We start from the raw sequence: 16,292 nt of genomic DNA, 5'->3' as shown, positions 1-16,292 counted from the left end.
TGTTGATGTTTGTGTTATACTTTGGTGCCGCGCTTATGATACGTCGGTCTTATCTGTAATATGTTTCAATAGTAGTATGTTGATGCCGTGCCTATGATACGTTGGTCTTAGTAGTATGGTTTATGCTGAGCCTTTATTACATCGGTCTTATCTATGAGAGATGGTTAATGCCAAGCCTATGATACGCCGGTCTTATCTGTGAAATGCTTCAATAGTAGTATGTTGATGCCGCACCTATGATACTTCGGTCTTATCTATATGTTTTAATAGTGATATGATTAATGCCGAACCTTTATTACATCGGTCTTGTCTTATGTATGATGCTTTAATATATTTTATGTTTCACTATTGCTTTATAGTCATTAATACGTTAATAATAATTTTAGAATAAATGACACTATTTCTTTCGTAGATTATTACTTAATTGATGATTAATTATATATTATTAAACTGTGGTTTCTGTATATGTGGTCGAAAAAATATAGTGCGTTTTATAATGATTGTGTAACGTTAATAGACTGAAGCAAACTGAGCTGCTCCGCGTGAAGCGCAGCCCTTAAATATTATCGCACTAATTCTACAAAGATGATGTTTGTTACCATGACGATATTGGTCGTGACGTCATCATGGCATAGCCTGGAATGTTCGTTGCTAATATTTTGTTTAACAACTGAATTGCGCTTTCATAACTGTCCCACTTTTGACTTTCAATTTTTTATCCGTATCAACCACGAACTAGAACATAACTACTCTGGAAATCGAAGAGCTTCGATCTCCTACCTCTCTGTAATACACGCCAATAAATACGGCAGCCAAGGAAGCTACAATGGAAACAAAGAATGTTAAGACTCCGAAAACCACTAACACACCAGCAAGGGGCGACACACTTCGAAGCGCTTCATCTTCACAAGTGTCCAAGGAGCTCATTGTAAAAATAAAAACACAATTAAATCGTATCACAATATTGCAGAAGCCGGCAGAAAGATTCAGCTCACGGCAACAACAATGTCACGCTGGAAGAATTATCTGAATCATATTCATACGCAGATGATGTCCATAAGGCCTTCATCATGGAACACCCGTACATGGAAATGATTTCGCTAGCTGCTAAATGTGATTACGAATATCTTGAAAACAACACTTATCACGTAACAATACAATCATCACAATACTCCACTACGCGAGCAGTTATCAACAACCTTTGCCAAGAATATAAAACAGAACACGATAAGGGAAAAACTTCTCCACCCAAAGCAAAATCAACCAGAACTCGACTGCCATTATTAAGTCTTTCCACTGGCCCTTCTTCACGGCACTGGTTATGGAAAACAATGCCATTAGCGAGGTTGAAAACCTACATTATCTCCGCGCTTCATTAGACGAGTCAATACATCAATTAATTATAAGACTCATTCTGACAAAGGAATAACTAGTCCCAGACTAGGAGCTGCTCACTGAATGTTACAATAAAAAGCGCCTATCAATTCATTTTAGTCTCGGTAAGCTCTTCTCTCCGCTAAAATCAGTCAAGGGGGGCGCAGCTACGTTGTAAAAACTTACTAATAGTTCAGAAGAACCTATTAAACATCTCCTTTCATTGGATATAACAGTAGATTTGTGGAACTATATCTTAGTAAATCAAATCTCACAACAACTAGACCGTACCTCAATGGAGCTATGTGAGTCATTACTTGGTACATCCACCTCATATCCGCGTCTTGATCAATTAAAGATGTTTTTAACAACACGGATAAGGGTGCTAAAACAAAGCGAAAAAATGACACGACGTCCCATATACACAATGACGCCTTTACCGTCGATAAGGAAAGTATCAAACAGCTACCAGGTATATGTGAAGAAAATTCAGTCTCTACAGCAAAAGGCAATTCAAATGCGTTCTATTGCTGCGCCGGTAGGCATTCGAATTTTTTCGATTAGTAGGAAAAAACACAAGTGGAAGGGCTGTAATATGTATAATATATACTCTTGATTAAGACATCGTTTATTCTGGTTTTTTGATAATTACAATATTGTAGTTCTATGATTACTTCAGGTGGGAGAGAGGGAATTATTTTATGGTAAAGGTGAGGTTGCTTCCTTGTAGCGGTGGCGATGTTGTTGCTGTTATTGATGTTATCAATAGATGTTGAATGTTGGGTTTATGCTGATATTGTAAGATCAGCATAAGCAGTCGGCCATGCCCATCAGATGAGAATGGGAAGATGGCAACGGCAGTTAGCAGTGCTTAATAGGGAGAATTAATTATGCTCAACAGGGGGGAAGCATGTCACTATCTCTGTCGTAGTTAATGCGTAAAATCGACCACACTCCAAATGGAGTATGGGAGTATTGGAGAGCTAGTCATACGCAAGAACAGTAAAGAATATACCTTCGAGTACGGAAGGATTTGACTTTATGAGGTAATAGTAAACTATTTTCGTACGCCAGTATGCGTTGGGATCGACTATGCTTCAAGGGGAGCATGGGAGTGTTGTGGCTAATGCAGGATGGAGCGGTGAATACGTATCGTCACAGGGAAGGCACTGAGAGGGCGCACTTCGCCATCTGTCCGCGTCATCGCGAACTGGACGAAACTTTGTCTACAGGAAAGTCAATGAGAGACCGTAATTGAGCTCCAAAGAGATCGCGAAAGGTTTTGTTTCTTTCGTGACAGACTCTGTTTGAACGTGGTTTAAGCGTAGGTGACTAGCTCATACGAATAATGAATTGATAATACCTTATAAATTATAGACACTGCTTACTGATGACTACTTGGTTTGACGCACTTAGTTGTTATTAGCATTATGGCTTCACTTTAGAATGACTAATTCTCTATCATAGATGATGGTAGAATAAAGTTCTTGTGTGTTGTAGGCGGCTTGCTAGGCGTGCGGCTGAACTTCTTAATTGCAAGTTCTAACTGATGCCTGATTGGTACGGTGCGCGGTTACAGATGAGTAAGCAATCGGCAACAAGACAACAGTGTCTGCTTGTCACCGATATTACAATGTACAGGCAGGTAAAGGTTCATAAGGATGACTGGGATCGTCAGAGAACCCTGTGGATATACAAACATCAAACAGAACTCTCTTATCGATTAACAACAGCTACCTATGGAATAAGGGTTACCCCGTTTTTAGCAGTCAGAACATTGCTACAATTAGTCGAGGATGAAGGAAATAGGTACCTTATATAGTAAGTAGGTACCTTAAATAGTACCCTCTTGCTGTGTCCTCCAACATTCTAGGAAGATATGTCGACGATATATTCGGGAGTGTAAACACGTTAAAACAATTAAACAAGATCGCATTCCAATTCAAGGACCTCGGCATGGCGGGCAAAACGGTATGCAAAACACCAAGATCTACATGACTTTTGTAATGCATCTCAATTAGCAATATCTCCCGTCTTATACATAGCCGTTCACGACTCGAATAGCACTATGACTATACTGATATGTTCCAAGATTAAATTGGTACCCATCAAGAGAATCACAATGCCAATATTAGAGTTAACCACTACTTCTTTCGAAACTAACATATTACATGCTAGCCACCGTAAGGATGGACGTCGAGGCACCCATATTTGGATAGATATGTCCATGGAACATCCCAGTAGATTGCGCCTCACGAGGCATTAATGCATCACAGCTCTAAGAACAACCATTGTAGTGGACCCGACCACCATGAATTAAATCGCCTGAATCATGGCCACGCTAGCCAACGCTGAACGACAGCCAATGTCAACAAGAGGCACGACCCGATATTCAATACTAAAAAGGCTGCTGAGAACGACTGCCCTCTGCCTCGCGTTCATCGTACGGTTAAAAAAAACCAACAAATATCACCCACGTTCCAGATAATCACAGATACCTTCGAAAGGGCAAGGATCTACTGGATAAAGGCGACCCAAACGGCATACTTATTACACGAATTAAAGGATCTACACTCCGATGTTCAATTACCAAAAACTCATGCATGTAGTTGTCTAACTGTATATGTCAATAATCAAGGAATAATTAGAGGTGGCGGAAGACTCAACAGAGCCTCGATCACCCAGGATCACAAGCACCCGGTTATTCTCACTCGACATTCATGCTTCACGAATTTCATCATTGATCATGCACACCAACGAAATCTCTACGGAGGCACACAAATCAGGTTGGAATACATTCGCCAACAATATTGGATTCTTGGTGGGAGATTCCCTGTAAAAGCACACATACTGCGCTGCGTTGTGTGCCCTCAGAAAAGGGGAATCTATGCAAATGAATTAATGGGCCAATTGTTGACCTGCTTCTAAAGTGACGCCATCACGACCATTTACTCACACTGGAGTTGACTATGCAGCTCCCATAATCATGAAAATCCAGAGGGAGCGAGGTGCAAAAACTTATAAAGCCTGGATTTGTGTTTTGGCGTGTTTAGCCACATCAGCGGTACACCTCGAAGCAGTTTCCGACTATACAACTGACGGTTTCATTTCCGCATACAGACAATTCACTACTCGCCGAGGAATCGTAAAAACATTATACTTAGTCTGTGGTACGACCTTCATTGGGGTTGATGCCGTCCTAAAAAGAGTGTTCATTCAAGGTACCCATGAACAGCAACAAATCGGAAGTATTATGGAGCAAGATAATACTTATTGGGAATTCAATCCACCCGCAATGCGCCACATGGGAGACAAGTGGGAAGCTGTGGTAAAATCAGTAAAATACCGCCTAAGATGCACCATTAAAGAAACTTTACTCACTTTTGAAGAGCTCATTACGTTACTTACTCAAATCGAAGCATTTCGCAATTCAAGGCTCTTAGAGCCAATGAGTAACGACCCTGAAGATATTGCAGCACTTACACCAGGACATTTCCTTATAGGGAGCTCGCTCACAACTCTTCCAGAACCGACTGTCAAAGAACTATTAATCTCAGGATTATCTCGTTGGCAATTTTTACTGCAAGAGTACTCATTACCAATGAACGCTTCCCTCCTTGCAAGTGGCCCCTCGCATAAGTAATCGACATGCATCCCGGTAAGGGTGGACTGACCAGAGTGTGACATTAAAAACGGCTTCTATCACCATGGTGAGACCAATACACAAACTTGAAGTGATACCAATCCCTGAGGATAAAAAATAATCATCAACAAAATTGATGATGGCAGGCAGTATGTTCGGAATTGGAGCATTTTTTCGAGGCCTTCGGTTCTTGGAAATTCACCAAGCCTTCTACAAAAGCATTATGATAAATACAAAAGCATTTTGTTATTTCACATTCATTTTTCATAGAAGCTTTTGCACTAAATTTTTTCCTCATTATTTTTAAAAAGAATGTATTTAAAAAAATAATTTTTATATATAAATACTCTAATAAGTATAATACTAATTATTATTTTATTGAACTAATTATTACTTCATTATATTAGTTATTATTTCATTATATTAATTATTATACTTATATTGCTTAAAATAAAAACAATAATAATATTAATTTGTTATTTATATTGATTTAATCTATTGAATCTTTGTTTATTTCGATAAATACGTTAATAATCCTATTCACTTTATACAAAAAAAATTAATTAAATTAAAATAATAAAAATTAAAACAAAAGTTTTAGAATATTTAAAATTGATAAAATTATAATAAAACTATTTTATATACTATTTATAAAACGATATATATAATCGATAAAATTATTTTTGTATATAATTAGTGTAAATTTAGATTGATAATGAATTTTTTATGGAAAATATTTTATATAATAGTTATAGTATATAAATAAAATATCAGTATTTAATTCTATTAAATAATAAGAGTGAAAATAAATGAAAATTGAATGCATTCTTTTAGATTGCTTGTATTTATAAAAGTAAAGATATACATATTTTGTGAAAAAATAAGATCTGGATTAGTTGGCACAATATTTTTATGAAAATAAATATAATTATTTTTGTAGTTAAATGGATGAATATTTAAATATGAAACCAATATATATAATTTTAAATTACATTGCAATACATTGTAATACAATTTATATAAATTTATTATATTTATTTGTAAAATTATTATAATTAAACTAACATTCACTTTTATATTTCATTTATTTTACGAACCATTGAAGAATTTATTCATTTATTTTTTATTTAAAATTTGTTATAATTCCAATAATTATAGTAACTTTAGTTTGTAAACAGTTTGTAAACAACTATCACGAATAAAACGTGAAGACGATTTAAAAATGAAAGTGCTTATAATAATTGGTAGTTCGATGGTGGCAGCAAAAAGACAAGATTCTAGCTCAATTTCTAATAAATAAATCCAGGTTCGATTTATTTGAGTTTTCGTCCTTAAAATTATCATTTAAGTTTTTATTTACATTTAAATTATTAATATAAATAACGATAACAATAAAAATTTAAGAATTAAGTGTTTAATAATAATTTAAAATAATGATATTTTAAAATATATTTTTCAATATTTAACTATTGATAAAATGAATAAAAATAAAAAATTGTATGTTTATATTTGGGAAAAGAAGTAGGTTATTAAAATTTATTATTTTTTACTAGAAGTTCATATTTTTAGTTAAGTAAAATATTAAATATTAATAATATTTAATGTTTATATATTATGGAATGATTTTCCAAAAATAAATGATCATGGTAATATATAAAGTATATATATATATATATAAAGACCAAAAAGAAATCAAGTAATTAATGAAAATATGAAAAATAAAATAAAAATTATAAATAATAAAATAATAATGATTCTAAGTTCAAATTTACGAGTTTTGGTATTTTCTAATTAATACTTGACTAAAAATTTATTAAAGCTCGTTAATAAGTAGTTTGTAAAAATAATAAATTACTTATTTTAAATAGTTTTATTTTTTACTTAAGCTTTTGTAATTAATATTTAGGCTTTCAATGAATATTCGATTGCGACTGTTCAGAAATTCCGGTGCTATTAAAAAAATTAGTATTTCCATAATTACGACAGAATCACATGATGATTGACATGCATTCTTGCATTTGATTGTTTACTTTCTTCTTTATATTTTTACAAACGTTTTTGTAGCATAAACATTTAGGAACGTTGGTTTAAGTCAGCTGCAAATTATATGCACTGCTAATATACAGTAGAGATAGAGCTAACAATTATATAATTATATATATGAGGAAAGAGAGAAATATTGGAACAGCCCTCGTAAAGTGATAAGGAAAAGTGGTTGATATACGGTTTCATGGACACGCTAGAATCACGTGTTTATCAGCAGGCATCCACGTGCTCAATGCGGTTCTCTTTCTCTCCTTCTCTCTTTTTTACTTGATTATACTTACATTATCCCTACTCCTCTTTTTTCTTTTCATTCGATGCGCACGCGCGCCACAACTATATCTTGCAGCTCCGTTTATTCTTCTCCCCCTCTTCACAAGCCTATAGTTACACCCAAATAAGAATCAACGTTGTACTGCATACGCATTTAACACACTTATTGATAGGGCTGAGTTTTGGGATAGCAAAAAAGAAGAAAAGAGCCACTGCATCTCTGAAATAAGTAAATGTTATACAGTATTGAGAGACGGACATGCTTTAGCTGTAACACCCTTGACTTCTTTCTTCTCCGCGGTGAGCGTCACCAACCTCCATTTTCTTAAATTTATCGATGCTTTCATTTCAAAAAGTTTAGTCGTTTTAAGTTCAGTTATATTATTGATATTTTTGACAAGAATTTTATTTTTGTATAAAAATTTGACGTTTACAGCTGTAACTATGTAATTAGAACATAATTGTAACGTATAAGTATGTATATACATGAAATGATATGACGCACGTACTTTCGTAAAATAAAAATAGACAAAAAGAAGATAATTTCATAAAATTTATGCAACCATGCGAAACCCTTTATAATGAATGTACCGTATAGTAGGTTTTATAACATTAACATTAACACATTAGTTAATGAATTATATGTCCCGTAAGGAAGTTTACAAATTAAATTTACAAATTCATGCTGTCATCTTTTATTATTCTTGTGTTATATAAATGTGTTATTTATAGCAGTGATAAGCAAGTCTGCTTGATATAAATCAAGAATTTTTTAAAGTACTGAAAATGTAAATAATAACGGGTTTAATTAATTAATCGTAATATTTAACATTAATCATTTTTATTTTTATTTATAATTTTTTTTGTGGGCAAATTGAAAAGGGTAGAGTAAGGAATATAATATAATAGAAATGTTAGTTGTAAAGGTGCATTCACATTAGTTTACTAAATATCAAAAACTATATTGTTTATCACTTTATCGGACATTTAAATATAATTTATAATTTTAAACTTTTTTTATTATTTTTGCGTTTTAATTTTTATAAAAGTTAATATTTTATCATGATTATAATATTTGTAATATGTATGCATCTGTCTTTGAAAATATCTGCTAAATATGATTTAATCGATTAATTATGTTATTGTTAAGACACCTTATTAATTAATCTTGAAAATCTTAAAATATTAGTTGTAAAAGGCGTTACATAAATATTCGTATACTTATTATTACATATTATATTATTACATATTAGACATGATTTTTTTTAGATAAATTAAATTGTCTAATTTTTTATTTCTGTTTTGCAACCCTACATTTTTTTATTTCAGATGCGCGCTGCTGTAATCAATTGATTTGTTGGACATACTAAGTGGTAACGCGTAATTCTAATTGGAAACGAATAGTGCTTATTTATAAAACTCATTATAGTTAGGGTTGGTAAACATTTTTTATTTAAAATTTTAACTATAAAATATGTAATTGTTTTTATTATTTTTACTTCTACAATTATTGATTATCGCTTTCAATTTGCTGAAAATTCTGTTAAGCATTTTTGTAATCAATTAACGTAATTTTTTATAAATTCATTTAATCATTTAAATAAATTTATCATTTATAAAGGTAGTGAATTATAACATAATTTGCTAAAGAATCTGTTTATTTAAACATTATGTTACCACTTACTTATGAGTATTTTATTTGACCATAAGTAGGGAAGAAACAGGATTTCTCAATTGTAAAACTTAAACCCTTTAAACTTATATATTTACTTAACTTGTTATAGTATAAGGAATATATTAAAATAGTATCATATAATGGAAGTAAAAAAAATTAAAGTAAGAATGCTAAATATTTAAATGTATAAAAATACAATTAATGCTGTTTATGAAATGCAATTTCGTTTTATTTTCGTCACGCAAATTTTGTTAAATTTTATAAAGTAATACAATAGAATTGTATTCATATAAATGCATACAAATTTATATGTAATTCTTTATATTATTAATCTTTAAGAGTTCGAAATATGTATAATATATGTTTAAAAATACTTTTTATTATTTTCTATGAATGAATTACAGTTTATCATATATTTTAACAACAAAATTATTGTTTTTATTAACAAAATTTTAATTATTTATTATTATTAAAATATGTTATCAAATTTCGAACGTCTGCAAAAACTTATAGCGTTCTTCATTCATGATTGAGAATGCAGTTTAGATCTATTGGCACTACACATTACTGGTAAATCGTATAATACATATATTACTTTATCGATCATTTATGTTAGATTTTCGTATTTTTATCTCTAAAACTAGTGTAAAATATATTATATCTAGCAAATCATTTGAAAACCCGAACCCCATATTACTTAATGTTTAAAATAAACTGATTTCACTTTTAATCGATACAATCATTAATTTTTAAATGTTTGATGATGTATCTAGATTTATAAATTTATTTAAATTTAGCGTTCAAACACTAATATCTGAAAATTTGTAGAAAAAAATTTAATATTTAACCGAAACTATTAAGTACACAATACTCACAAATTCTGCTTAAGAAATAGTTTAATTTTCAGTTTAATAAATAATATTTTCAATAAGGACTGATGTACGTTATAATTTCTTAAATTTTTTTTTGATTATAAAAAATAAGCGATTATAGGATTAAGGTTGATTTCTATACAATTATAATTTTATAATTATAATTACAAAATTTATTATAAGACATAGTAAATTTATATATATTTATATCCTACATTTGATTACTAATAACATTAATTATATCATTAAGTAATTATATTATTTATATATTCAAGATATTCTTCTGTATGTACTCACGAATTATTATACAAATTGAAAATTTTAAATAATTTATTTACATAATAATTTAATTTAAAGTATAATTGTAAAAGCTTATAAATTATTTTGAAAATTTTCTATTTTTGTTAAAGAAGCTTTATAATTTTTCTGTATTCTATTTTATAACGAAAGGGCAGCTTTAAATTCTTACAAGATTAGATTTAATAAAATATTTAAGGAGAATGAATACTGTAATGAAATTAATTTTTTATTTGCTTTGAAGTATATTAATTTCTCCTTCGAATTCCATTATTATACAATAATCTTGGCTAGTTAAAATACATTAAAAAATTGAATACGAGGTTTGATTTAACAAATATTCATGATATTTTCAATAATAAAACATTTCTCTTAGCTGTAATGGTATAACAAATTATTTCTTCTTTAACTTTATATACTATTTTTTTTAATATATCCGTAATATGGAAAAGCTAATTATATTTTAGAGATTTGCTTTTATATATTTGATTCATTAAAAATTATTTGTGTTGTTTTTGTAATACATTGATAGAAAATGGAATATGTAATAAGAAATCAAGAATAAAATGTTTAGTTTTTTATATATAAAAATGATATACGTAGAGAAGGTAAAAATAGCTTTATCATATATCACAAATAAAAAAGAAACAATCATGTAAAATTTTTATATTCATAATTTTACATTTAAAATTTTGTAATTATTATTCAATAATTGTTTTAACAGTAACTTGCATATAATTTATATGAAGCGAATATAGTTATAATAGAAGATTTCATTATATACATATATATATATATATATATATATATATATTAATAATCAGGCTTGATTTAGACACTATCAAACTTATGTAGTTTTGGGAATATTGTGAAGATATTTTAATGAATGTTGAATGAACCAAATTGATAAACACGTGAATAGCAGCGTTTGACAAGTGTATGATCAACATTTAAATTATAGAAAACAGTCTCTTCATGGTCTCCTTTTTTTTCCATTTGTTGGTTCTTTCTGGAAATATAAATTTCGAATCACCAGTATTATAACTTATTTCACTTATTCTTGCATGCTAGAACTAGTAAAAAAAATGCACTGCCAATATTTTCGAGAACAAAAAAGAAATAAAAAACAGTAAGTTATGCATTCATGAATACTCTTTACGTAGATACGATATCCTCTCTCTATTTCTTTCGTTTTTGCTTGGTCGCTATTCTGCCATATATCAGCCAGTAACACATAGATTTTTTAAAGAAGATATTAATTTGCAATGGTAATTGAGTTAAAATCATTTGCAAATCCTGTTAGGTCATAATTGTGTCTTGCGATAAGTATGTATTTTAGTTTTCATTAATTTTGTTTTAAGATTGATTTCATTTCTACTAACATATTATGCTTCTACGTAGACTACGTTGCATTCGTATATCATTCATTTAATTTATTACTTTTCGTTTTTTATTAATTTATATATTTAATCATTTTAATTGTTTCCTCATTCTTCAAGTACAAATGTAAAATAGGATAAAATTAATAAAGATTTTATTTGATAAATTATAGATGTAAATTTTTAATTAATAATTTGATTCATTTTAGTTTCAATAGTACAAATAAATTTTGGGAAATTTGTATGCATAACTTGAAAATTACCCGAGCACATTTATTACGCGATATTTATTCGTGTATCGTTGAAGAAATATATTTTTATTATCAGTAAAACCTCTAATATTTTCATACATTTTATGAATTTAGAAAGATGTTTTATTTAAAAAATTTATTATACTTATATATAAATATTCGTTCTCTACTTTTTATTAGGATTTTAGTTTGTCAGGAATATTTATTCATCAGTCATATATTTTAAAATTCAAATATTAAAGTTTTATCGTTTTAATCAGGTACAAAAAATAATGTTTTAAAAAATGCATTATATTTTTTTAATATTATTAATTTACATTTTTTCTAATTATACACACATATATAGAATTTCTTATAAAAAATGATTACAGCAATAAATTATATAATTCAGAACATATTTGTAAACTAATATTTGAATAAAGTATAAAAATGATGAATGCTTTAAAATTTTATGTATATGAGGGGTTCTATGTATATTTCAGCACGTTATTAAATTAGTAATAAATTAAACTATGAAATAAAATAATTAAAATCTAAAATACTTCCGCACATATCTTAAAATTAAATAAAATATTTGCTATGTGCAAAATACTTATATTTATAACTACTCTGTTTTTATGTTAAGGTACGAGATTTTAAATATTGGTTAATTAAATATATTTTTCGTGGGTATTATTTTTATAGAATAAAAACGTGAAAATAACAAAACGTAGAAATATACTAAATTTTTTCATTTCTGGTGTTCTTTTAGAGAAGTAAAGATGAATAAGCTGTGCAGGCAGCTATCGATTGAGAGTCCGTTGATCGACGGCCAGGAATGCGTGTTCAGTTTCGATGTACCAGTGCCTGAGGTGCCACCTAAAGGTGCCCGTATTCGTGTGGTATGTGCCGGAGCTTGTTATCATCCGCGACCTTCAGTATCTCTTTCAAGACTCCATGGAACCTCCATTGAGGGTGATCTACCCGAGGCTTTAGCTCACCATGGAATGCGCAATGCCGCTCTTTTCCCTGGCTACGAGGTCTCTGGAATTGTTGAATCTCTAGGCTCAGAAATCTCTTCAGAATGTGAATTCGTCATCGGTGATCGTGTAATAATGTATCCATACGAAGGACTACCTAATGGTTATGTAGAGTATCTTGTTGTACACGATCTTAAGTATCTTATTAAACTTCCTGATATCATGCCATTGAGTGTTGCGGCTATGTTGCCTGCTGGCGCTCTTTTGGCCATGAATACTGTCTTCGCTGCCCATGAACATGTCCAAGTGAGAAGCTTTAAATATATTATCGATTCCTTTCATCTTATTATTCTATTTTGTTGTTGTTGTTGTTGTTGTTGTATAATCCTATTTTAATTTAATATTAATTACATTAAAGGTATCCTTAATTTGGCATTGTTTATTTTAAAAAGTTAAAAAAAAACTAAATATGTATTTCTGTATATTAAATTTTGTTATAATATAAATAAGATTGAACTTTTTGGATTGTATTTTTTGTTTACGATAAAATAAATTTCTATAAAAATAATATAGTTATGGTATCATCTTTCTTTATATTTGTAATATATTTTGAAATTATTTTGAAAAATTTAATCATAGATATGTTATTCCAGTATTTAATTTGTTCATTTTAGAAATTGTGTCAAAGATTAGATATAAATTATTATGATAGAAGTATAAATAGTTGTATATTAGTGTAAGGATTGATCATCATCATCATGCAATTAAAGTTTTTATTTTTACTGAAACTCATTTCATTGAATTAAATTTATAACAATTTTTTTTTATTATTATTTAGTTTATAAAATATGAATATAAATAGTTATGATATTAATAAAATATTTTACATAATATGCAATCGTATATTCAATAAAATAGTTCAATTATTAATAAATATTAGTTTTAACTATTAATCTACAATAATATAAAAAATACAAACACTTCTTCAAATTATCAGAGTAAAATATTTATTTCAACTAAAAAATAATTTGATTGTCTTTTTTACAGAATCTATTTCGAGAGCGTAATGATACCAGCATGTGTAAAATCCTCATAGTTGGGACTGGTGGTCTGGCACTTTGGGCGCTCAGAATTGCGGCCTACCACTTCACAAATATGAAAGACCGCGTTACCATCACTATTGCTTCCCTTAAAGATGATGGATTCACAATGGCTCAAGAGTTCCAACTGTAGGTAGATTTTATTTCTTTTTCTTTGTATACGTGTGTTCATTTTATTATTCGAAAGCAACTATGATAATTTTCAATTATATACGCTAATAAATTCATTAATAAAAATTAATTCTATAACAATGATAGTATATAAGTGTCTATCTCTTCATATATTTAGTAGTTGATCTTGGTTAAACTAAAAGTGATGAAATGATTTTATTTTTGCTTTGTACAATATTTAATTTTTTGTAAAATAGTAATTTTTCGTATGTATAAATATCAATATAATTGAGAAATACTGTATTTAAAAAAATAAAATAAACTTTTTTGAATTATTTTTTAAAATGAAATAAAATTATATATATACTTTATCTAAAAAGTTGTGCATACTAATGTTTTTATACTTAAAATATCTTTTGCTTTTAGAAAAATGTTAAAAATTCTTAGAGATAAACAAGAGTTATAAAGTACTGTGACTATGAAATAGGAACAAATCATCTAACAGTTAAGTTTTTTCTTATGTTTTAAAGATTTGCGTGAATATAATTAGTATTAATCATAACAAAGTAAAAAAGGAGCTAAAAACTGAAACATATATTTGGTTAAAATTGCAGGGCAAATGTAGTTCAATGGAGTGAAGATCTATACGAAAAGCAATTGATTGAACGGACAATGGACGCGTGCGATGGTCACGTAGATGTAGTAATCGATTTTGGAACAACCTCGCGCAGCCTCCATCGCAGTATGCAATGCTTAAGTAAAGGCGGTATTGTCTTTGTAATGAAGGAGGTAGCAAATCGATTGTTACCCAAGTTTAGTCGTCGAGCGGAGGAATTCCAACAAAACATCAAGTCTATAGAGACTGGTAGTCTCGAACAGCTTCGCGAACTTGTTCAGCTTGTCGGCTCTGGTGAAATCGAGCCCCCGCCTCATACAATATACCCCGCTGAAGAAGCATTTGACGTTGTTCAGAAGCTCTGCCATTCGGAGATACACGGTAGAGCGATTTTGCGCTTCTACCCTACAGAGTAGATAAACCATGTCTGTAATTAATAAATAAAAACTCGAGTACCCGATTGACTCAACAAGAGTCATCGTGTGGCACATATTTGTCGCTGAGTAATATTTTTCAGCGAATTGAATGGTGCTTTGTTGATAGTTATTTTTTTACACCAGTATTTTATTTATGTTTTTATTATGTGCTAGATTTGTATAACATTATACTCATTAATGACGTACTTACTACGCAATAATAAGCAATTGCTACAAAGTTGAATAAGGGCATATTAAATTAAAGATAAATTTACGTTATAATTATTGAGAAAACTGATGCCTTTAAAGACTGTTCACTTTATTTAAATATTAAAATATTTTTTTACTTATTATTATTTATCATAATAGATTTTAAGGAATATTATAACATAAAAACTTTCCCTTTGTATGTATTATATCGCCATTTTGCTAAAATTACTAATGTAAATTTTGCATTGATAATATATGAAACAAATACGTTTTTCTATAAATGTTTTTGAATTTAATTTGTTTTTATTTATATAAAACTTAACACAATTGATCATAGTTCTAACAAAACCTATATCAATAATAGATTGCATTTAATTATAATCTATAATAATTTGATGATAATTCAAATTTAACAGTTTTTTTTACAGTTAATTAAATTTATAAACTTAAATAACATTCAATTTTTTAATTTTTGAAGAAGAGCATAAAAAGAATCGAACAAATTCTTCTTGAAAAACTATTTTGTGCAATAATAACAGTGAAGAGAAGAATAAAATAAAGAAGTCTAGGAAAATTTAGTATGTGTATAGCCTTTGTAATGTAAGACGTAAATAGCAATCTTGAAATATGTAATCGTGTGAAATCGTAAGATATTAAAAACAATATTCTAGCATAAAAGTTATTACATTCAAAATAACGCAATTTAATAGATTGTTTTTCTAGAATAATAAAATAAGAATATTATATTATTCCAAAAATAGGTTTTTGAGTAACGTGTTACTTTTTATTATAATTTTAGTTCCAACTGTAGTAAGAATAAATTTATTATATTATTAGTTTATTGTTAAGTAAGCTTATCGATATATTATTTATTTTATACAGTATTTTGTTTTTGAATTTATTATTTAGTAATTTAAATTTAAGATTATAATATAAAAAATATTTTTATAAAAAACTATGGAATTAAGTATTCCGGAGTAGTTGATTCTTTAGTTAATGTCGTTCGTTATTTTTTCAATTTAATTTGAACTTCACAATGGAATTATTGTTTTCGGTTTATATGTTTAAAACAA

At 28.9% G+C, this 16,292-nt stretch overlaps 1 protein-coding gene across 3 annotated transcripts; it reads left to right on the top strand.

The window, feature by feature from the left end:
• The first annotated feature begins 7,401 nt into the window (after positions 1-7,401).
• Positions 7,402-15,332, top strand: Drat (Death resistor Adh domain containing target). 3 transcript variants are annotated; one of them, XM_011496638.1, is made up of 5 exons: positions 7,403-7,633; positions 8,663-8,767; positions 12,559-13,072; positions 13,814-13,995; positions 14,592-15,331. In XM_011496638.1, exons 3-5 carry the CDS (start codon positions 12,569-12,571, stop codon positions 15,007-15,009), a joined length of 1,104 nt encoding a protein of 367 aa, XP_011494940.1. In that variant the 5' UTR covers positions 7,403-7,633; positions 8,663-8,767; positions 12,559-12,568; the 3' UTR covers positions 15,010-15,331. The 3 variants fall into 3 exon arrangements, with proteins under 3 accessions (XP_011494941.1, XP_011494940.1, XP_011494943.1); XM_011496639.1 differs by lacking the exon at positions 8,663-8,767 and having other exon boundaries at positions 7,402-7,633; positions 14,592-15,332; XM_011496641.1 differs by lacking the exons at positions 7,403-7,633; positions 8,663-8,767 and adding an exon at positions 9,498-9,578 and having other exon boundaries at positions 14,592-15,332.
• The last annotated feature ends 960 nt before the right edge of the window (positions 15,333-16,292 follow it).

Source organism: Ceratosolen solmsi, unplaced genomic scaffold (genome assembly GCF_000503995.2).
Source record: "Ceratosolen solmsi marchali unplaced genomic scaffold, CerSol_1.0 scaffold29, whole genome shotgun sequence".
Taxonomy (NCBI): Eukaryota; Metazoa; Arthropoda; class Insecta; order Hymenoptera; family Agaonidae; genus Ceratosolen; species Ceratosolen solmsi.
The sequence above is the reverse complement of the archived record's forward strand: the minus strand, read 5'-3'. Positions and strand labels throughout refer to the sequence as shown.

What these genes read in the sequence shown, in the direction of transcription:
- Drat (XM_011496639.1), top strand. Translation starts at nt 12,569, where the DNA reads ATGAATAAGCTGTGCAGGCAGCTATCGATTGAGAGTCCGTTGATCGAC. An exon ending in CTGCCCATGAACATGTCCAA is followed by an intron (nt 13,073 to 13,813) that starts GTGAGAAGCTTT and finishes TCTTTTTTACAG; the next exon opens with AATCTATTTCGAGAGCGTAA. An exon ending in ATGGCTCAAGAGTTCCAACT is followed by an intron (nt 13,996 to 14,591) that starts GTAGGTAGATTT and finishes TTAAAATTGCAG; the next exon opens with GGCAAATGTAGTTCAATGGA.